Raw genomic sequence first — 24711 nt, forward strand, 5'->3', positions numbered from 1 at the left:
CAAGTGTACAGTTTGTGTGGCGGTGACGTACTAAAGGGCGACAAGTTATAGGTTTAATCCGCGAGTTCCGTTGAAGTAAATGAAGCTGGGTGGAATTACTAATTGACGCAAAGGCAAAACCAAAACCATCGTCTTGACCATCGCGAAGTTGCGTTCTGTTTTCTTCAACACTTTCTCTGAGTCTGTCCCACCGAATAGCATACAAATAACGACCTTTGGGTACTGATGAAACAGCTGCTGGGAATTGTTGACTCCTCATTGTTGACTATTTGTTGGAGGGCTCTCAGGCAGAGTCATGGAGGCCAGTTGAGCGCATTTGTAACTCTTGTCAGGTGATGCCACAAGGTGTTAGTTCTCCTTGACCCACAGGGTACGTTGGAGGTGACTATCATCTTGATGTTCGTTGATTTGACGAAACATTTGAACAATATCGGTGCTAAAGATAATTTTATGCTTCCTTAGCCAGGTTAGGACATCCATTGCATCCACTTGAAGCTTTTCGCCGGCGTGGACGACGTCGGTAACTGACACGCCTGTTGATGTCTTGTTGGAGCCATCGAAAACCATTCGAAGTTATGATTACGCCTTTTCCCCGAAGCTTATGATATGGCAGAGAATATTTGAGAATATTTATTGTGCATTCTCATTGTTCGCCTGTACGTCGCATGTGATTTAGTACTGCGTACCAGTTTATGAAGTGATAGTACAGCTTGCTGTACTCTAGATTCGACTTCTTGGAATCTTCGTTGTGCTGCTTGAAGGTGATGAGGAGCGATGTCCATCGGTTATCCAAGCGCTGCGGTGGACGTGTGTAGCACGATGACACGCACAATAGCGCTGAGATGTATCTCGTTGGCGAACGCGTTGGAAATGTTCTGCACATTCTAATTCTTTAGGTGAGAGCTTGTTGGTTGAGTCTGTTGATGTTGGTGGACCTCTTTGTGGACCCCGAATTTCGTAGAAGCTCCAACAACTGTTCATGTGAAGATCCTATCACTGCCGATTAGGTAATTCTCTTTGAACAGCCAGTACAGCAGATTGGACTCTATAGGATCTATTCGTGCTTAAGGAGTTGACCAACTCATTTATTATCTTTGGATTCTGAGGCTTGATCTTCAATGAGTTTGTCGTCTTTCTCACCTACGATGATTATGTCGATTGGTCCAGGTTTATGGTTCAGGTTATGGTCTCATCTGCCAGTGGACGGTGCGGCAGTTATCTGATTGATGCGACAGAGCATGAGAACGTTGGCAGTCGAGAGGTTAAATTGAGTGAAATGTAGACATTGACTTCTACTTGTAAAACTGACTCTTTTCTTGACTGAAGTGTGATTGTCGCAGTACCTCTCGTGCGATATGCGTGGTGTCCACCAATTCCGAAGGGTTCAATTGTGAGTGTGGACGTTGTAGATGCAGTTGATGGCGCAATCTTTCCAAAATGAAGACAAGCTCTGAGCTTTTATCTATGAGAATTGTTGTGATTTTGTGGAATCTTTTGTTGGAGAATACCCTGGCTTTAACTGTAGCGAAAAGCACTAATCGTTGATCAGTTGATGGATGGGAATGATGCGCATTCATCTTGTTGCGTAACTGCGTTGCTGCTCGATGATGTCGTTCGATGCCACCTCATGTAGTTGAGTTGATGCTTTGTTGGTAACAAGTGAAGGTCAGGGTTCTGAATGTGAAGTTTTTAAGAAATCTAACACTCGAACCTGATTCTTCCCTCGTTCGTTGGTGCGCTGGTACGTTACTGGTCCAATTTGAAGTGCCTGACCTTTCACGTACTGTTGATTCCAAGTGCACTAGCGCGTGATGTCTCTGCAAGCATCTGACGCACGACTCAGCGTACTTGCATTTGGCCACCGAGTGCGTGCAGAATCAGTCGTAGTTGTCAATGCGATTGAATTGATTGTTTATTGATCCCTCGGTTGCTGCCTTCTCTTTAGTTGCTAGTTGGCCCTTGAGTTGCCAGATCCTCTTGAGGGCAACTCATTTGAGCACAGCTATTCGTAGAAACAACTTTTTCGCCATGTATTCATGATCGACTGGTAGTTATTTAATCAGGGCTCCTAACTGACCGGTGAAATCACTCCATTCATTCTTAATATAGTGCTCCTGATCGTTGACTTCCTCCGTGGTGGTGTTTCTTCCATTGGTCTGTAGCTACTCATAAAGGCCGTTGAATTTGTTATTATTCCAGTTAATATTTCAGCATCTCCAGTTGGTTGATGATTGCTGGTTGTTTTGTCCGGACTTGTCATTTGAGTTGATGGAGAATTTTCCAGTTGAAAAGGCTCTGTTGACGATTGTTGACTGTTATGATTGTTGAATGTTGATTGTTGTCACTTGATATGCGTTGCACCGGTGCCTTTTCACTCAGAGGGTCGACGATGATTTTTATAGGATCTCGTTCACTGAGAAAAAAAATTACTTTTGGCAGGAATATTTGGTCTTACCAGTAAATCTGGCGATCAGCGTAAATACTCCCATAAGACTTACTAATGCCAAATATACTTTCCTGTGGTTAGTAAATATTCTTGGCTAAATGAAATGTTTTTCTCAGTGTTGGTATGCTTGGCGTTCGGTCTGATCAGCCCATGTTGATGTCTCGTCGCTGTTGTCTGTTATGCTGATAACTTAGAAGTCGAAGCGTTATCGACCGTAGAGTGCGCGGTGGTGAGGTTCGGCTCCACTTGTTGAGCGTAGTTCCTATTGCATGGGAGACTGCTGTGACGTCGTTGACAAGAAGCCGACCGAAAACTCCCGATCACCTCCGATTTTTCGTTGGAATTAAAGCGCGTTGGATTTTAATTATGTTGGATTCTCAGCGCGGTGAGACGTGGTAGGGCAAACGTAAACGAATCTGAAACAAAGCCTGAGGTTGGGTAACACTATTGGCCTTGCCTCGAATTTTTGTTGGAGTTTATCGAACGTTCTAGAAAAGTTACTTGATATTCACCACTTATTATATACGTCTCATACAACAATTCAAAAAAAAATTGGTCGATTAAAAATTTTTCCCCTCTCTATTCCTCTCATGCCTGTACTGGACATTTAATAAGGAATTATGTCAGATTTCGACATAATTTCTCATTTTTGGTCGATAATATCGAAATTTTATGCTACTATATTTTGTGCTACTAGTAAAGGAATAAAGATTAACTATTTATTTACGGAATTCCACCATTAGTAATTTTATGAAAACTAATTATACAATATAATTTCTCGGTAGCGAGGATTTCATCGAAACAACTAGTATATTAGTTTGTATACTCGGTGTCCCGTGAAAGATCCTTTTCTCATCATCATTAAACACAATCCAATCTCTAAAATCTAAGCACGTATTCTTCGAAATTATAGATAAATTCCGATGATTGTCTTCATTTCACTTTCATTACCCTCAATCATTTTCTGGCAATTACCATAAACATAATAATAATCGGCGCATCTTCAGGGACTGATTGTGAACATGGTCGCGGATGAAGCCGCAATCCTTTAGTTATTATCACGGATATAACGCAGTTAGCAAGACACTTCGCTGATTGGAGTTCAGCGAGACACTGAGTAATCACGTGTAACGGGAGATTTATTATTTCTGCCGAGTAGCGTTCAATGCAGAAAATAATTTTGTGAAAAATTTTGGACAGGAAAAATGTCTTTAAAGCATTGCTCAAGTGAGAGCCCATGCGATACAAATTAATTATGTCGCGCATGTCTCAATGATTGAGATCGGTAAATAGTGATGTCGGCCCGACCAATAATTTTCTCATTGTGTTCTCTACCTGTTCCGTTCACATGTTTCATGTAGAGAGTAGACCCATTGCAAAATTTGATGAATTCTTGACGCTGGATAGAAACAACCCCTGATTTTCATGACGTTTGAGATTTTCTTGGTCGCAGAGGATAATTATCGAGTCTCTGGAGGATAGCTACTTAGTTCTTTAGGTGAGCGCGGGGGTCATTTCTTCTGCATTATTCATCAATTTGTTGTGCGCAGAGTCTTGAAATTCGCATTAGAGAATCTCTGGCCATTTGGATCAGTGAATTTTTTTGGCTCTCTCTCTCTCAGGTTAGTTTTGAACAACCTATTACCATCTTGTTGTTTGAACAGAGTTATTTTTTTATTCATTTCATTTCGAATGACTGTTTTGCGACTTTGGGAATTTTGTTAGTATTGTAAATTTTTGATAATTTCTCGCCATCGAATTTTATGACAATTCTATGCGTTGAAGGTGACCTCCAAATTATTTGTTTTGAATTTATATTTCATAGTTTCATAAATCAAAATAACTTATTTACACTTCTTCGAACAATATCGAGCAAACTCGATATAATGAAAATCCTTAAGGTTGTTGTCGCGAGAGAGTCAGGCTTAAAATTTACTACGCTCCGGGTTGATCTTCCGCTAAGCGGAGAATACGAGTTAGAATATAAACTTTTGCGGGTGTACAGTTCCACTCGACTGACGCACACAAGAATCTACCATGCATGGATACATGTACAGACAACTAACACTAAATGGTGCCGATCCTGGCAACCGCGCGCAGCGTGTCCCTGTTTTCAGATCTCTTTCTCACTCAATGTATTTATTTTATTTATGAATCATCCCTTTAATTCGTCATTGACTATTCCAAATAGATTCGCGCCACTCGAGCAAAAAGCGTTGTTGTCGCGTCGCGCGCAACAAACCCATGCGCTCCGCCCACTAGGAGAAATAATGCTACTTTGAAAATTTATTGCTCTACTACGAAACTGACGATCACTTTCTTTTTTTTTCAGTATATTGGTGGTCACTATTCCTCCGTTCTGTGTTAATTTCATCAAAAAATGTCGAGTGGTTTTTTTTTTTTTTTTAATAAAAACGGTGAAATCCATTTGAACCTATGTTAATTCAAAAAATCATATCTCAGCTCAGAAACTGATGATTGGTTTTTTGTTGTGCTCATTTTGGAGGGAATTTTAAGAGCTATCTATAGCAAAAATTAAAAAAAAATTTGTCGAAAAACGGGTTTACACGACAACAACCTTAACCACTTCGTTAATCAATTCAAATCAATAAATAAAGTCACAAAGTTAAATACTGTCGAAACTTTCGATTTATGTCGATTTATTATCACCCCGCAATAAATTCAATCACAAGGGGTACTCGGGAAATTTATGTATTTCCCGAAAATTGAAATTATTCTGAGTCACTAAATCCCCAATAAAATTAACCTTTGAAGGTGGAATCGAATCGAACAATTACTCAAGCGTCGATATGAACGCTATAAATCCAAGTTTCGTTAAAGAAACTAAAATGTGAAAATTCCCATGTAGGAATTTCCGAACCTGCAGACTTGGCTAATGTATTGGCCAGCATCTGCTGACCAACACTCGGTTTTCGGATGCTTGGCTAGTACACTGGGCAGCTTCGTTCGCCGATACTCGGTTGGTCGATATTCCGTCAATATGTTGGCTCACATCGATCCAACAAAGTTAGGTTTGTCCATCATTGGCAATTCATGGGCCCCACGTAGTTTTCCCAATATCCCTCACTTAAAATAATTATTGAGTATAATCACATTCTAATTAACATTAATCAATGAAATCCGTTGAAATTTCAGCGGAATCAGCATTCATTGAGGCCAAGTGAATAATAAATGAAAAATTCGGAAAAGGAGGCGTTCGCGATATAAGTAATAATTGCTGTTATCATTGCAATTATGTTTAATTAAATAAATTACAGAAATACTCAGTAATCGAGTGATAATTAATTTTCTATCAATTGATTAAAGAAGGACAGAAATGCGCAAAAATAACTGACTGAAATGTATGAAGTCGTTTTTATGCTCTTACTACAAGAGTTCCGTATTAGCTTAGTGGTTAGGGCGTAGGACTAGGTACAAAATTTGAGTTCGTCGATTAGGTTTTTTCAGGGTCGACATCGTTGCCGCCGTGGTCAGGGATGACTAATAAATCATAAAAACGAAAACATTTTCTTTTTTCACTTTTTATCAATTAATTGAATGAGTGCCTCGGTAGCCAATCATATGCCGAGCTTTTACAGTCTAGTCGGTTGTTCTTTTTTATTACTAGCTTCTTTCAATTACCGTCAAAAGATTCATAATAGGATAAATTTCAATAAAAAATAAATGTTATTAATATTTTCGGGTAAAATTAATAAGATTCGGCTGTCAATCGGCTGCCATCATTGGGCCAATGAAGGCACCGATAATCGGGCCGGAGTTATCATCCAAGGCTCGATAAAGCATTGGGCCAGTCTTTTTTCCGAGCTTCGGAAATATTGGCACCGAGCTTGGCCCGATCCTCAGGCCCATCCGGCCATCCTACATGGGTTATGGTCCTATTAATATGAACAAGAGTCGACGTTACCAAATTGTTGCCGAAATGTTTATTAAACTAAAAGAAGGCCACTTTCCCAAGCAATAACTAACTCCCGCGAAGGGCTCACCAAGATCTCGATGGAATTTAGAACCTTGAAAGTACATCAAATAATTTCTGAAAAGTATCTACCCGCTAGCCGATATTAAACAAGATTATTCAGTCTCGATTCAGCCTTCCCAAAACGGGAAATCGTCCTTGGAGATCAGTCAATGAGTTGCTCCCAATCGCCAATAGTCCGTGATACCTACAATTAATAAATTTATCAATGTGTCTGCTCAAAATGACTAACTATTTAAACCAGGGATGGGCAGAGTCATAAACTCGAGTTAGGAATCCAATAAAGTTTATAACCATGCCAATTATAAGGGTCCTAGTACGGTCATAGTGGAGGCAGTAGTGGGGGGGCCTCACAGTCACCGTATTGGGGAGCGTCCCATGACGTCTCTGTCAAATGGTAAAATGGGGAAAATGGCCGCCACGATTAATATAAATTTAAAAATCCACACATGGAAAAAAAATTTTCTGAATATGAAGATAACTATTGGTCATTCAAATAAACATGAAGGTACTCGTCAAATTCAACCTCCCGAATTGATGACATCTTTCAGCTTGCTTTTTAAATTTTTGGTCCAATATGGACCTTACCGAAAAATATTTCAAGGAAAAAATACCAAACATTGCAGTTTTGACCGGCTGATGTTGATTCTGAATATAAAAAAGGAATATTTTTGAATAATAATATTTTTTTTTATTTTTTTCAATTACCAGTTTTACTACAATCAATGGCATTTGTTGAATAAATAATTGCGGCACCACTGGAACATGGCATTGTGAAATTTGTTCCTTGCCTCTGAAATTAAACAGCCGGTTTTTACATTTCATTTGTAACGTCTGCTTTGAAAATTACTAAAAATGTCATGCTGAAAAAAATTTCACATTTTCCATTTTTGACTCATTTCCCCGCTCTTCCTTTTCTTCAACGACATTTCTCCTCTTTTCCTATTCTTGAGTGTTACCCCCACTTTGGTTGATTTCAGCCGAGGAGAAGGCCCTTTACGACTTAGGTCATAAAAGCCCATCACCCGACACAATAAGCTTTCGTCTACCCTTTGTTATGTACTAATAGAGGTCAGGAGCACGATTTGCTCTCAGGGCAGAGGTTGCCCATCCCTGATGTAAACGATGAGTGACAAACGATAACGGCGCCAAGTCAAGCGTCATGCAGTTATTACAACTCGTTTGATTGGCTAACAATAAATCTCAATCGACTGGTTGATTGGCCATCCCTCATAATTCAAGTAATTCCCGGTTGCTTTTCACAATTAACTATCTTTTACCATAAAGCCTATTAATCAGTTAAGTTTACTCTCTCCAAACTTTTTAAAGATTAATTCAGCAATCCAAAATAACATATTGCCTGGATAAATTCATTAATTTGTGTTAACTCACCTACGACAATTCCTCATAACTCTTAGTGTCCCTACACGGAAAGAAAAATCTATGAATTTTTATATTGTGATTGCGATAAAAATTACTGTGCTGCCTTACAATCTAGGTGTAAACTGCAGGCCTGAGAAAAATTACTATGCCATGCAGTCACATTTCTTCATCGGCCGAGTAAAACTTCGTTATCGGCCAAATAAAAATTCGTAGTCGTGGCAACAGTTACCATTGTTAAATTCAACTTCGGCAAGAATGGGAAACATTCGACGTTCATGGCTAACCAATCATATTGGGTTAAAGAATGTTTGGAGAAAATGCTGTGTAGCACAGTAAAAATTAAAAGAGAGCACAATAAAAAATACCGATCTGGATAGGAATTTTCGAAGGATTTCTATCAATTTTTCTTTCAAACTCAAACAAAAAATGATAGACTTTCAAATTTTATAGTGCTGTTTAGTAAATTTTATGGAGGCACACATGATTAATTACGGAATGTATAAGGAAATTTGACATATTGATAGTAATTTTTGTTTGTGAATCAAAGAATTTCTGGTATTTTAGCATTTTGCACCACGATTGTAGTGCTCGGCACAGTAATTTTTCTTGGACTTTTCTCTCCGTGTAGAAATCCATAATCCTTTATAACTAGACCCATCTGATAGCACCATCACTCGTCTTGCGTGTCAACCAGAACAGAGCGCGCCAACAGGGCATCTTCAAATGGAATTGTTCCACTTCCAAAAATTGCTGAAGTAAAATTCATCCACATAATTCGGTTCCTCAGGCTGATACTCCTCTCGAAGGTTTTTATATGCACCCTAATCTCAAGTTGCAGTCATTCATCAGTAAGCGTTAGAGGGTGACTTAATACAATGCAAATAGAACAAATAAAATCAATGAAAAAAAGTATCAAAATCTCAGTAATTCGAGCCTTGTTCTTGGGGACTCATCGTCTGGACATCACATTGGTCGTCGAACGGTCAAAACCAAAATGACACATTACAATATCGTTATGATTGTTTATAGTTATAATATAAATATTGGGTAGGCCGACAAAAAAAACAAACTAATTTAAGTTTTCCGATTAGGGCAAATACGATACATAAAATAAATAAGCTGTGTTATTTTTTTTACATTTATTAGGTCGTTTTTCATGGCAGCACATTGATTCACAGACTACTATTGATGTACTTAAAAATGGTTCTGCATGTCTGATCGAATATTTTATGAAGAAAATATCAACGTTTCCTAATTATTTCACTATCAGATCTTTCCGAGTGAATGTGCCACATCGTTGGATAATCCGCTGCTCCTAATAGGAGGTATAAACTGAAATGGAGAAGGTTACAGCTGGACAAACATTTACTCCTACGAAACGATGTCCTTTGCTATCACCAATAAATCAAAACATACCCATTACCCATGAGATGAGGACGGATTATCGGGAAGCGTTTAGCGGGTCCAAACATACACTGCACGCGATATTTTTTATTGTTCCACCAAAGTCAATTGTTCATTATTTAAAGTCACTGTGCACAAGTCGAGTTAATTTACTCCAAAAAAAATGAGCGGATCACAATAGTATTAAATTGAGCGGTTCTAAGGAAAAACGTAATTGAATTTTGAAAGAAATGTTACAGAGCGATTCATAGAAGAACGCGTATACACTAGTAAACGGTTGCTATGAAAATTAGGCCGATAAACCTGCTACAATGTCCTAGGTGATACAATTTGGTTGGTCACATGACGTAATTGAGTTATCTATATAGGATAAAAGTGAACTGTCCAGGAAGTGGCGCCTTAGGTATCGAAAATGATGACCCTTGGTTATCTGTGGTGAGAGGTGAGCGCTGTGCGAGAGTGGGGAGAAAATGCGTGAGCCCTGTGTGGATGTGTGAGTGCCTTGTCAGCGGACAGAACTTCGAACACTTTCCATCAATACATACAGAATTCTGCGCGTTACAATTGTACGTATCACATTTCTTACAAAATTCGATTGATAATATTATCTCAAATGGCAGTGGAAACGATTATGCTAACATCTAAAACTTATTCTTAATTGGATTATCCATAATGTCTAAATTTTATTCTTCTCTATTCCCAACAAGTTCAATTTTTCATTGGCTTTTTGCTCCGGTATTTCTCCAATGGAAGCTCTGAATTCTATGAATTATAGAGAAAAGTGAATGTTAAACCAACTAGTCCTACTATAGAATTATACAGAAGTATGTGGAATATAAACCCATGAATTGTCTCAAATCAGAATATCAATCGTAATTACTGATCAATTGCAACTCAGTAAAATGCAAAATATCTGCTCCTCCTGTAAAGATTCACTCGGATTTCGTGAATTTCGTGAACAAGTATATGCCATCTCCAACTCCCAATCTATCCGTAAGAGTAGCTCATGGGCATGATGGTGAACTGCTAAATATGATAGGTCCTCGCCAAGTAATTTTTGCAGTAACATACATGTGTACAGTCGTATTTAAAAGCATTCCGCATATATCTTCAAGCATATCCCATCGATTCAAGCATTTGTATATTGCTTCGGCTTGGTCTTCTCCAGTTCTTCTTTCGAGTCTGGGGACACCAAATAGAGATGAAAAAAGTAATTGGTGTAAAAAAACTCATAGCCAGATACTGAAATCGGAACCTGATCAATTTTTTTGAATTTATTCTCTAGCGCTGATTGCTCTTTACTATCCTAGTGCGCAAACAATATATTTCACATCAATACATCTGATGTCATTTTAGCATTATCTCGAATCATATTATTGAGAACCCTTGGTGATTCCATCGATTTCGACAGATTGGTTCTAGACTTAAACGGACATCTTCTAAAGTCATATCAGCTGCAATTAAAGTGGTATGAACTATCACCTAAAATGCACGTTTTCGAGAAACTCCAGCAAGAGGCTTTAGAAGTGTCAACTGATTCTCTCCCGCTTTTTTGTCGCCTACTTCTCAAGGGCAACGATATGGAAGAACGCTATCCGATCGCTACACGATGCGCTTTATCACTGTTCCCTTTATGCGGTAAAGCTCAGCCGCCCGGCTATCAGTGTTATGCAGAAATGCCGTTGCCTGACTTATTGTACCATTTTTACCTATTAACAGGTCAGCGAAGTGGGCGACTAATGGATGGTACTACTGGGCTTTCTGGTCAAGTTACCACCCTCTACAGAGAAGACGAACGATGCGCTCTCGGATTCACAATGGCAGTCGCTAGTGAACGAATTTTCGGAAATTGTGAGACCAGATCGCCAGCTACTATTGTGATTATTATTAGTATTTGCGCACACAACGCAGCATCACACCGGAACTACAGCTGGACAAAGTGTTTCGTGCCGTGCACACCGTTTGGCCTCAGACACACTTACCATCGCGCATTTCTCTAGAATGGTCAGAGGTGGCACTGCGCGACGTTCAAGTATTTCATGAGCCCCGCTTCTTCACCTGTCCACCGGAAAAAAGGCAAATAGCGAACAGCTGGGAGGACCCGCGGTTTAAATGCACGAATAATCTCCGATAAATACCCACTGTGCTATCTGGAGAATCTCATAGCAAACCTTCATGGCAAGACAGTTTTCTCGACAATCGAGCTGGAGAAGGCATTCAAACAAATACCTGTTGCGCCCGACGATATGCAGAAAATTGTTATCATAGCCATTCGGTTTGTTTGAATTCCCGTTTATGAATTTGGGCCTCCGTAGTACTGTACAAACGTTTCAGAGGCCAATCAACCATGTGACACGGGACCTCCCCTTCGCTTCCGCTTGCATCGGTGTCATTCTCATTGCATTGGAGAATGAGGAGCAACATCGCGAACACCTCCGAGGGACTTTTTTGTGACAATCCACACTGACCACAAGCTGCTGGTACATACTTTTCAACGAAACCCAGATAGCGCTTCCCCTTGGTAATTTCGTTGCTTCCACTTCATTGCTCTGTTCACTACCGACATTTGGCATGTCGATATTGATCGCAACATCGTCGCCGACATACTCTTTCGCATTGAAGGTCTCTCAAAAACGGTTTCACCTGCTGAAATCGAACGGGCCCAGAGTGTTGATGCGAAACTCCAGCAACTGCTCCACCGAGAGGATATCGCAGTTTAACTGCACCGGTCAGAGTTCCTTGAACAGAATGTTTCCTTAAACGGTGACGTATCTACAGACACAATTAGACCCTACATCCCAGCCTCTTTGAGGAACCAGGTCAGCTCGTTTCTCAACGGAGCTCTAATTGAATCAAACGCTGCTGCCCATGCCAACGCTGCAAAATTCATTGGCATACTACTGCACCAGTCGCCAAATTCGATGTCTCTTTACAGAGGTTCGAGCACATTCATGTCAACTTGTTCCTACTTCAGATTGCGAAGGTGTATTGCCCTTGGATTTTGGACCGTTTCACGCGCAACCCGAAGGCGACTCCGCCCAGGGAAGCATTCACACCGTTGTGCAAGCTCCCCAGGGATCACAGTTTCGATCAGACGCCTTCCGACGCTTCACTGAACTCCTTAGCCCCAAACGTTAGCTCACTACACCGTCCACTCAAAGACCAACGGCCTTGTTGAACATTTGCACAGGCAAGTGAAGGCTGCCTTACTCTTACGTTGCTTTGCTTCTCGTACTTCTTAGTTTACGAAAGGCGTGGAAAAAGGATATTCAACCTATGCCTTCTGAGTCCACGTACGGTGAGAACATTGAGCTCGCTGGTGAGTTTTTTGCCTCGTCCAGCAAAGGACAGTTTGCTGGTTCTTTCCTCAAAAACCTGCGCGAGTCCTTTCATGAAATGACGCCGACTCCGATGTCCATGGACGGGAAACAAAATACTTTCATATCCAAGAAATTGTCATCTCGCATTCACGTGTTTGTGCGGAACGATGGAGTTTTATCAGCCGCCATGATGAATATCCTGTCGTGACGATGCGATCCGTTAGAAGAGGCGGTTGACTCAAGGATGCCTCCATATTCCTGGATCCTTTGAAGCCCGTATTCATCCTTGCGGACGACGCCCGAGGAGCAGGAGACGACGACCAACCATCAATGAGTCGACAGTCGACTCTGTTGACGTCGTAGTCTCTAAAACACGAGGAACGTTCTCTGATCGATTTCCTACACAAAAATCGCAAACAAGGGGAGATATGTCGCCTTCGCTACGATACCTAATAACTCCCTGGCTCTACCTCTCCTCTATCATATTGAAGGGTCAGTTAAGTAAGCTCTCCAGTTGCTTCTGCGTAGTTGCTTCTACCAAATTTTGATACGTTATCTCCTTCATCATTCGTTCACGCATTACCTCTGCACATGTTAAGGTGCTACCGCTCCCAATTGGTGTATTGACGACTTTTTCATTTTCATTGTTCATTGTCATTGTTCATTTTCATTTTTCATTTTTCATTTTTCATTTTCATTTTTCATTTTCACCCAAAAAAACCGAGAAAGTGTAACATTGACATGCTAAATCAAGTACATATTTTCGGAAGCAACGAGAATATCATCGACATGACTCGTGACCAACAAGATACTGTTCTCGTCATTAGTGTAGAAAAGACATGTGCCGCAGCATGATGAGCTCGGAGACTGGGTCCCGTCTCCAATAATATATTTCTTAAGTACCGATACCGATGGATTTCTGGTTGATTCAAACTGTAGAGTGCACGTTTAAGCATATCAACACAATCGTCCTTTTTTTAGGTCTCTATGCTGATTATGCTTTGGACTATCATTACCTCAGCGTTAAGACGAATCGGCGTGACAGTGACAAACGACCTCCCCTGGCTGTACAGGAGTGCCCATATAAATCATCTCTTCAAAACGATCATTCAAATAGACCGTGGCGATATCCACGTGGCGAATTTCCAGCCCTTTCTCAGCTGTTAAAGCGGCCCGAGGCGAACACAAGTGGTCTTTACGACAGGAGAATACCTGTCCGTGAAATAAATGTCGGGAAGTTGGGAGCATCCTTTCGCCACCAAACTAACCTTATTTCTTACTCTCATCCCGTTTTGTTTGGTACGAAAAACCAGTCAATTTTTGATGATATTACATTATCAACAAGCACGCCTATTTTCGCTTCCGCCAACGTTGCTCTCGAGACACCGTCGAAAACATCATTATCGATGTCTGCCGAGACCTCCAAGTCTCTCCTTCTTCATCATCGTAGTGAGAATAAATTTTCCTAGGTCTTCCCATAGAACCAGCACGAAGGACTTTCGGTCTTCCTGGTTTACGACGCATTAGAACAAAAAGGAACTGTCAGTCTCTCTTCTCCGTTTTGAAGTGTTTTTTCATTTTAAATCACGGGCTACTTCATGCGCCGATCTATCTCTTAGTAAATTGTTGAGATCACTTTCTTTACTGTCAGAATAATCGCCGAAATTTTTTCAAAAATAAAAAAAAATCAAGAATTTGACATCGCAATTGACAATAGACTTTCGACTTTTTCGAATCCATAGATTAGCCATGGGCAACCTCCAGGTAGCTGGGAGGATAGTCATAAACTCGAATAGCAGTCTCATTAAGTTTATAACCATGCCAATTATAACGGTCCTAAGTATGATCATAGTTGTGGGAGGCCTCGTCGTTAGAGTATTGGGGAACGTCCCATGAAACGTCTGCCAAATGGTGAAGTGAAAAAATAGCAGCAGCGATTAATAAAAAAAGAAATTAAAGAATCCAAAACTGGCCAAAAATATTTTCCGAATAGGATAATGAGTGGTTTCGCTGAAATTCTTAGGCATGTTCTGTTGAAACCAGAATTGAATGTAGAAGAAGAAAATGATTGATTGTGCTGTCTATGAGCAGTACTTAAATTCGGCGAAGTGACTTTTTTTTAAATATATGTTGCTTGCTCTTGGCCAGCATTCTTCAATGCTGTCTAACGGAGACTACGCGAATGTGGTAGGCGTCTTCAGTCAGGAAAAACCATTGAAGGGCGCTAAGGAGCGATATTAATTAAAAGGGATGTTCCAAGTTGAAGAAAAAGCTAGAAGATAATTTTAAAAATACTTACCGAAAGTTATGGGCAATACTACTTTATTCTTGACATATCTCTTTAATTGATATCACTTTATTGATATTTTCGGCTAAAAATACGGAATGTAAACAAACGATAACGTTCGATAGATAGTCCTTCTGGGCATTAATCAATTTTACTTCTTGAATAAATAATTGTGGGACCACTGGAACAAGACATTGTCAAATGTTTTTTTACAGTTGATTGGTAACGTCAGCTTTCAGAATAAATAAAAACGTGCTGGGAATGAAAAAGGAAAATTTTCCATTTTCGACCCATTTCCCTGCTTACGACCAGGGTCGACCCTGAACGAAAGGGCCCATCATCCGATACATTGGGCTATCGTCTATCCTTTGTTACGCACTAATGGAGGCTGGGAGCACGAACTGCTCTCAGAGCAGAGGCTGCCCAGCCATGCTAAAGGCCTATATATGCCTTGGACTCAGTTCAGTAACCGCGAAAAACGCACATCTGGGCACGAGAATCAAATTGTCCTTTTTTACTCTTGTACAGCAGAAAAACCTTAAAACCGAAAATTCCTCAATGTACAAGCTTCGATTTTTCGTCTCCCAAATACTGCGAAGAGTCACACCCTTTAACGATATGCCCACCCAGCTATTTTCAATATAAGCTGCAGTATGAATTGTTTCAAACGGAAACATTGGTAACATCCTCTGCTGATCGAACTCCATTTAGTTCGGGGCGCGCGGCATTACCAGAGACCACTGAATTCCATGCCCCTTCAAACGATTATGAGAAGAAAAGTTACAAGATTTCTTTTATCATCTGATCGCAAAAGTTCAATTTTCTCCAAAAGCACTTCCGTTCCCGGTCTGTGAGGAGCAAGCAGTAGATCTCGCGGGCGCGACAGTTTTATTTGCAGATATGCACGGGTTTTTGTTGAGTGGAAGGGTTGAAGGGGAGGAAGAAGGGAGGGAAGGTAAGAGGAGTGAAGGGTGGATAAAGATTTGGTGAATTGATGAAAGGAATTGTATGAGAGTGGAGTGAAAGAGAAAGCAAGTGCAGTGGAGGTTAGGTATGAGTGTTGGAAACGTTTGGATAGGGTGAGAAAATGAGGGGTTTGAAGGGTTAGGATAGGGGAGAGGGCGAAATAGGGAGAAGGGATAGGGCCACGGGCAAAAGAGCTGGGTGCGATGAGCGAGGGGGAGGGAGGAGAAAGGGAAGTGTATAGGTGGTGCCGGAAAAGGGAAAGTGAGAGAAAGTCGAAGCAACAGAGGTAGGATAGGAGGGCAAGGGAGTGAGAGTCGATAGGGTAGGATGATGAATTATTTTAAGAATACGTTATCAAGGGCAGATAAAGGGGATCGACCGATGCAGCACGATGGGAAGAAGGAAGAAGGGGCGGAGAAGGGAGAGGATGCAGGTATACAACAGGGGAATGAGAGTATGGATGAGACAGATTACGAATCAGCAGGAGCAGGAGGGGGCGATGAAGAGACGGGTAGTGAAGGTAGGGATAGGAGGGGGACAAGTGATTTGGATAGAACGGTTAGGTGGAAGGGGGGGGGGGTGTAATTGCCAATAGCACAGAGGTTGTTGAGGGAAATGGTGGAGAGGCAGAAAATAAGTAAGAGGTGTGAGTCGATACAGCATCTATTGCAATTAGCAAAGGGTATGCATGAGGAAGGGGATAAGGGACGAGATGTTGGTAGTAGTATGGAAAAAGACAGGGACGGCGGGGACAGTAGGAAAAGAGACAGGCTGGAAGAAGGGGATGGAGAAGAGGGAGAGCGGGAGGAAAGTAAGAAGAAGAAAAAGGAGGAAGGCGCCGGTCAATTCGGGGAGAAGGCAGGCAGGTTGGAGAATTTTCTGGAACAGTTCAGCAGGGATAGCATGGCCGTACTGAATGAATTAAGAAGCGAAGGTTGTGAGGGGAGGGAGAAGATGCAGAAAATGAAGGAATGTTTAGAAGAATCGGGAAAGGGTGGAGAGAGAAAGGAAAGAGGAAAAAAATGAAACGAGAATGAGATCAGAAGAGAAGGTGGAGAAAGTCGATGTGATAGAAAGAAAAGTTAAGGAAAAGTAGGAAGGTGGAAGCAGGTAGCGGGTTTGGGGAAGGGAGGGGGGAATGTAAGGGTAAATATAGAGAAAAGAATACAGGATTTGTAATGGAGGGAAAAAAAAGTAGAGAGAGAAAAGAGAAAGAGTAACTTGATCATTAGGAGAATGAGGATATCTACAGGGGATGGGAGAGAGGAAGTGGAGAGGCTGTTAGTGGAGGTACGAGGGGTGCAGGTGCAAGTTCACTGGCTGAGGAAATTTGGTGGCAAAGTTAGGGAAGGAGGGAAGCCGACAATAGTAAGGCTGAAGAGTGACGACCAAAAAAAGGAAGTTTTTGAAAATAGAGGAAAGTTGAGGGGGAAAAAGGAGAGATTAGATCATGACCTTACATTCAAGGAGAGGAGGATACAGTGGAAGTTGGAAAGATGGACGGATATGGAAATAAGGTGGGGAAGCGAGGTCGGAGTGGGAAGAGGAAGATCGTGGATTGAGGGGAGGTTGTGGGTCTGGGATGAACGATGAAATTAAGAAACGGGAATGGAGAATTATGGTAGGAGGGAGAAAGGAGAAGTAATGTGGAGAACGAGGAACGAGGGGCGGTAGCAGCTGTGTAGACGGAGGGGGAAGACAGCAGAAGGTCGATAGAGTAGATAAGAACAGCGAAAACTGTAAGGGGGGTATGGGCGTGAAAGATGGGGTGAGAAAGATGGCCTTTTGGAACGTAGCAGGGGTGAAAAAGAAGGACCCGGATTTTTGGAAGAGGCTGAAAGAGTGGGACGTGGTAATTTTGTTAGAGACGTGGTTGGATAAGAAAGATTGGGAGGGTATAAAGAGACGGGCGCCGAAGGAGTTAAGGTGGAAGGTGCAGGTGGGTAAAAGGGACAAGAAGAAGGGGAGATGGATCGGAGGTATGATGATGGGGATAAAGAAGGTGCTGAGGGGGGGGGGGGTCTGAAAACGATAGAGCAAGGAATGGAGGGATGGATAGAAGGCGAGTTTCGTGTAGGGGGAGAGGGTTGGAGGGTGATAGGTACGTATGTGAATGAGGATAAGGAGGTCAAGTTAGAACCGGTAGAATTGGTGATAGAGATGAGAACAGTGGAGTTGGTGCTCATCAGGGGAGACTTCAATATGAATACAGGACGTGAGGGTGGAGGGGAAGAGGAAGTAGACGGAGAGAAGAGTGGCAAATGAAATTCGACGGATAGGAGGCAAGCAGGCAAAGGGGGGAAGAAGCTTTTGAGAATATTGGGGGAAATGGGAGGGTCGATTTTGAATGGGAACTTTGAGGGGGATGAAAGGGGAGAATTTAGTTTTGAGAGGGCAGGAGTGAGTTCGGTAATAGATTACGCATTAGCGGAGGATAAAGAAAGAGGAAGGTTAGAGAGGTTTGAAGTCGGGGAGAGGTGCGACTCAGATCATTATCCGCTGGTGGTAATGGTGAAGGGGGGGGGGGGGGGGGGGTGAAGAAAAGATAAAGGAAAAAAGAAAAGATAAAGGAAGGATGAAAAGCAGGTGTGAAAATGATAAAGGGCGCGAAGTGGGATATGGAGAAAAAAGGGGAGCTTAGAAAAAGGCTAGAAGGGGTGGAGTGGAGGGAGGGAGGGGCGGTAGATGAAATGCTGGAGGAGGTAAGGCAAAGAATGAAGTAGTTTAAAGAAAAGATAGAGGAATAAATGAAGAGGAAGAGAAAAGGGTGGGAGTGGTTAAGGGCGGGACGAGGAGTGTAGATATATGCAGGGGGAAGTGACGAAGGCGCTGAAGGCGAGTAAGGAATATTAAGGAAAGAAAAAGGCAATATAACAAACTATGCGAGGTGAGGAGAGCGGAGGAAATTGAGAAGTTCAAAAAGGAAGTGGAAAGGGCGGTAGAAGAAGGCAGGATATGGGAAGTAATAAATAGAGAAAGAGGGATATGGAAAGGAATTAATGAGAATATAGAAATTACAGAATGGAAGGTGTATTTTATGAGGCAGTTAGGGGGTGTAGAAGGAAAGGTCAGGGGGCAGGACAGGAGAAAAAACGCAGCATGCGAGGAAGAGGGACTAGAACAAGAAGAAGTGGAGGAAGCTATAAGGAAACTGAAAGGAAGAAAAGCAGCAGGAGAAGATGGAATTGAGTATGAAATCTAGAAAGAAGGGGGATGAGGAAGGTAGCTTAGAGGATCTGTGATAGAGTATGGAGGAGAGAGGGGTGGCCGGAGGAATGGAAGGAGAGCTTACTAGCGCCGATAGTGAAGGAAGGGGAAGGAAGAAAGGTAGAAGATTACAGACAGCTTACGCTACTGCACACACTATATAAGGTGTATGCAGCGGTGGTAGCAAAGAGGTGAGAGAAGGAGGTTAGGAAAAAGAAAGTGGTATCGCATAACCAGACGGGATTTAGGCAAGGAATGGGGATTATAGATAACATCTATGTGCTGAATTATTTGGTAAATGAACAGTTGGTAAAGGAGAGAGGGAAACTAGTCGGGTTTTTCGTTGAACTGAAGGCGGCGTTCGACCGGGTGAATAGAGGGGTAATGTGGGAAGTGATGGCGAGAAGGGGAATATCGAAGGAACTGATAGAAGGGGTGAAAGAAATTTATGTAGAAACGGCAAGCAAAGTACGAGTAGGAGAGAAGGTGTCGGAGAAAAATATTACAACACCGTAATAAGTCGAAGCAATACCATGAATTTCGCGCAGAAATTATCATTACCTGGAACTGATGACCGTCATGTGGAGATGATCTTATGACTCATGATAATGATCACGTATGCGATCATTCGTCCTGGATCCACAATTTGTTCAGAAGTTGTAGTAGTTATCGATTGATCGTCTGTGAATTTACTTTCAATGATGTTTCAGGGTAAAAGTCTGTGCAGCAGAAGACTGGGTCTGCTAGAACCCAGCCAAACCTTAGTTTGTTAGCTGACTGCTGAGTGTCATTTCCTTGAAACTGATGATTTTTTCTCTTACAATTTTTCCGTAGCTGTCAATTCCGATGATGAGGTCAGTAAAGGCAGTTTTTGTTTGGGGGATGATCTTAGCAGTTAAAGTTGTCGTAGTTGATATGAACACAACCAAATGGCGGTATATTCGGTGCCAAGCTGCTTAGAATGCAAGCTTCCACAATGATTCTGAATGGCCGGGTGGTGCCTCGACAAGTCGTTTTTATGAGTGCCTGTTGCTGGATAAGATTGCCGAGGTTTTAGCAGTACACGATGATTATGATTGTAATGAGTTGTTTCTTGACCAGTAGTTTTTCATCATGGTTTGACAAGAAATTGATCCATTCTTTTTCGGCTATTTAATGATGGTCCTCGATGTCCTCTGACTTCAATCCGGAAACTTTTCCTTTGTTACTAACCCCCATTGTTTTTTTCAATATGGGCCAGCGACTGTACTGAGTCTTAACCTCTACTTCAAGGACAGGCGGCCACGGGTTAATGATCCTCTTTCTGTTGTCGCTCTTACTTGGTGCACCTTGTCGATTTGCCATATTGTCCGAACCACCTGAGACTTTATTTGCTTCCAATAGGTCCTTTCTGATTTCCCTGGCAAATTCTCGATTAGAATTGTCTACACATACCCCTCAAGTTTTTCTGCTGTGAAGGAAAACACTCCAGTATTGGTATTCTATTTTGTTCCTCTGGATAATTATCCACAGATCACCGTAATGAATTGTCGGCGATTTAGCGAACGTGGATGATGAGTGTAAATGGGTTACTGACTGTACTTAATGAACCGTCGACGGTCGAGCGACATGGTCGATGAGCATGTTCAAAGCTCCGACTTTCTCTCTTTCTATCAATTTATTGGATTCGTGTCATGCGAACCCCGACAGGCTTTGCACCATCTACGTCGTTTCCCCACGTGTGACGGTCGCTTACAGGTTGTCCATTTTTAGTTTCCGATGACGGTTCACTGTTCACTTGCTTCACCACACTCGTCCTCATGTGAGTACTTAATCCGAGTGGAAATTACCTCAAATTACCCTGAAGTGGGATCAATATTTGATACAGTCTTCGTCAGGTTTGCTTGATCAGGCAATGCCTGATGAAAACTGATCAAGTTTTGATCAAGTCACTCTGATTCGAATTACCTAAGATGGATTAGGATCAGGTTTTGATCTGGTCAGCATGATGTTAATCTGATCAGACAAGGCATGATGAAAAACTGACCAAGTTTTGATCAAGTTATTCTGATCCGAATTATCTAAGGTAAATTAGGATCAGGTTTTTACTTTATCAGCTTGATCTTAGTTTCATCAGGTCATTCTTGACGAGAAACTCATCATGTTTTGATCTAGTTCCTTGGAAGAGAAATAGTCCATGCAGAACCAGATCAGGTTCTCATTCAATCGGTCTGAGCTTAGTCCGGTCAGATGATTCCTGACGAAAACCTGATCAAGTTTGGGTCCAGTCGTCCGGTTCTCGAAAATGACAGACTACGTTAAATATATGGGGAGGAAGAAGTGATACCATTATGAATAAAATATACAATATACTTTATTCCAGTTTTTTGTGCAAATATGTTGTTCTCATGGGATGATGCGTGAGAGGATCAAATAATCACTCGCGGGGTATCGTCGCGAAAGTCAATTTAACTAACAATAAAAGTCACTGTTACCACGTTATTATATCACTAAACAGAGCTGAGCTATAATGAAGTATAATTCAATGAATTATTGACTTAATTCTGAGAAGAATTAATAGATGAGCGGATCAATGAATTTAACAAACGAGAAGTACTGAGAAAAGCGGGTAAACACTCTCACGGTCGATATGCAAATGAGAAAGAGCGATAAGCCTCATGGTGGGAGGTGTCGATCATCGCGATGGTCAATTACACCTGTCCATCAAGTGGCGCCTCAAGTGACAGAGGTGAGAGAGCACTGATCATCTGAGGTGAGTGAGCGAAACAGCTGAGTGGGGCATGTGTGTTGAGTGCATGTGAGTGTGCGAAATGGATTCGGTAGAAAACCGAAAATATGTATAGACTTATTTAACTTACAAGTAAATTATTTTCAAGAGGAAAGTGGTCCTCTAACTTCGATTTGTTCACTAGTATTATATTATTAAAATCATTATTAGTTATTTATCGTTATTTAAATCATTGTTCATCAAAGAAATTGAATTCTAACCGAAAAAAATTTCTTAATTTTAATTCGAACATCTGCGAATAATTGCAAAGTTAACGAATGCCCCGATAGAGATCATATAGGCAAAATGAAGTTGAATTGATCATAAGATCAGAGTAACCTAGTGGACCGGATGAGAGAATTGAAAATTCGCGAAGAATCATTCAAACAATTAAATAAAAATGAAAATAAAGATAGACGTCGAAGTCGATATCTCCGACACAATTATCGTCGTCCTTAAAATTTTTTAATAAAATAATAATAAAGAAATTTTGATACTGTATTTATACAATAGAAATATTTCACATCACGCATCAATGACTCATGATCAATGATTCATAAATATCAAAGTGAATCACAAGGCTTGTATTCACAATGAATGATTTTTTCTTTTCTTCCTCCCCCTCTTTCATATTGATTAAAAAAATCACACTCTTTGATTCCCAAATAAATTGCAAATACTGTTGTTCTTTTTTTTTATATTTAAGCAAGCATTATATATTCTTTTTTTTTAAGCACTTTATCGGACATCAACTTGCAAAATACAGTATATAATGTATAAATCTCACCAACAGATATACCCTGTTTTTGATTTTTTTTTACCGTTGTTAGATAAACTAGAGAGTCTATAAAGGCCTAAGTTTATCTACTTTTTGAAATAATATAAGAGAAACCATTTTTCGATACAAGTTTTTAAGGTTTGTAAATATTGTAAATAGTATCTGTTGTACTCTGGATAAAAACTTGGTTGAAAAAAAAAAAACCCAGTGGACCGGGCATAGGACTACTAATCGGAACATCGTCGGTTCGACGCCCAGCATCGGAAAAATAATAAGTGGTTTTCATCATTAATAATGGAAGGGGTGCATTAAAGTAGATGAACTATAGTGATAAAATTGCATTATTTTTTGTTTTCGGCGAATAATTATTGTTTATTCGCATCATCCACTTTAAATAAGATTGACTTGATCAAATCCTGAACTGGTTGACCTGATCAAGTCTTGATGAAAAAAGACGTTACATGACTTATCAGGACTTGATCCAGTTACCATGTCAGATCCTGATCGATCATCAGGGCTGACCCGATCAAATCCTGATCTGGTCCTGAACGAAATTTCCCCTCTGGTACGAGTAATTTGACGATTAAATTGCAAAATTTTCAAATGTTATTTGCAGTAAATTTAAAAAAGAAATGGATGAATGCTAACCAAATTAATTATTTGGACTCCATGAATAAGTTCCATATATTCGGAAGGATTTTGCTGATTTATTGATGAATCAATTATTGTAGAAATTATGACGGCTTAGAATTGTTAGTAATTCATGTTTAATATTTTTCAGCCGAAACGGTGACCATCGTTGAACCGTGTCCATCCAAAGCATCCATTCTCACCCTGGGTATCACTTGTGCTCTTTTGGTTCTTCTTTACGTTTCTACAGTCTTCTGTTACTACACGAGAAAATGGCTCTCTCCAGGTAAAATGATGCCCTGAAAATCTCGATCGTTATGCCAATCACAACAAAGTGGGCAGACATGGATAATACCAACGAGGATGAATTCTAAATGCCAGAAAGAAAAGCTAACGCAGACTTCACACGGACATTGCAGTGATGATTAACAAAGGAGAATTAACGAACATTAGAGAGTACTAGAATCATTAACTTGAGATTATTTAAGTACATCTTACAAAATATTTGACTGATTTTTCATTTCTAAACTTGCTACTTTTGATTGGGTTGCAATGAGCAGTAGAATGCTGAAAAAGCAGGCATTTCTCCGAATCCATTTATACACCAATTTATAAATATATCTAGCAAATAGATGGAATTAAGATGGGTTTTTAGCCCAATGAAAGAGGTCGCACAACATGTGTAATAGCGAATTGTAACCCGTATCAAGACCAGCGATGCTTGGACGTTTACACTTAACCTATATATCGATAATTACTACTACTTTTACCATTTTCTTTCATTAATTTCTTATTTTATTAAATATTAATGGATTTTACAGATGAATCGTGAACCGGCATGTATAAGTAGAGTTGCGATTGACAAAATTGGTAGTTGCATCGTCCCATGCTCATCATAATAATAAGGATCGATTGTTTTTCATCATTTTTTTTTTACTCATTTTCTTCCACGAGAGCAGTAAAAGAAAAAATTCATCAATTCGGTTTCTAAAAGTGTATTACTTCGATTATGTGATTGAGCATTGCACGATCGTTAAAGCTGTCAATTTTTTGCATATTTTTGAAAAATTCTACTATGACATATTTAGAATAATTTTTAAAAATGTTACTGAAGTGAATAAACAAAGTATATGATTCTTTATTATTTCAATTCCTCCCCAATTATGTGAGTGAGCACAACATTTGTTTGGAAATTTCAAAGAATAGAATATGTCATTTTTGGAAATGAACCCCATTAACCCATTAAGTTTCCAGGAGAGCGACGTATAAATTGAATGCCTAAAAGAAGGAACGTGATTATCTTCCATAACGATGACAATAATTATGATTTTCACTCATTTCTTTAAACCTTAAACGATACACAGTGGTATGTTGGTCATCCCCAATTGGATGTACATGAAAAATAAACCAGTGAATATATATAACACAAACTCTCACAGTCCCTTCTAACGTGAAAACTACAAAAATGTGAACAATGAATATATAAATGAAGTAGTTTTATTCCGCGTGAGGAACAGATTAACTACAAA

At 40.5% G+C, this 24711-nt stretch overlaps 1 protein-coding gene across 2 annotated transcripts in view; it reads left to right on the forward strand.

Annotated features, from left to right (window-relative positions):
• The window catches only part of tyn (trynity), a 222538-nt gene extending 198220 nt beyond the window's left edge, over window positions 1–24318 (forward strand). For both annotated transcript variants that reach the window (XM_011301381.1, XM_011301382.1), the window contains one exon: window positions 23334–24318. In XM_011301381.1, coding sequence (XP_011299683.1) covers window positions 23334–23485 — 152 coding nt within the window. In that variant the 3' untranslated portion in view covers window positions 23486–24318. The remainder of the gene's footprint in view (window positions 1–23333) is intronic.
• Window positions 24319–24711: the final 393 nt, after the last annotated feature.

This window comes from Fopius arisanus, unplaced genomic scaffold (genome assembly GCF_000806365.1).
Source record: "Fopius arisanus strain USDA-PBARC FA_bdor unplaced genomic scaffold, ASM80636v1 scaffold00021, whole genome shotgun sequence".
Lineage (NCBI taxonomy): Eukaryota > Metazoa > Arthropoda > Insecta > Hymenoptera > Braconidae > Fopius > Fopius arisanus.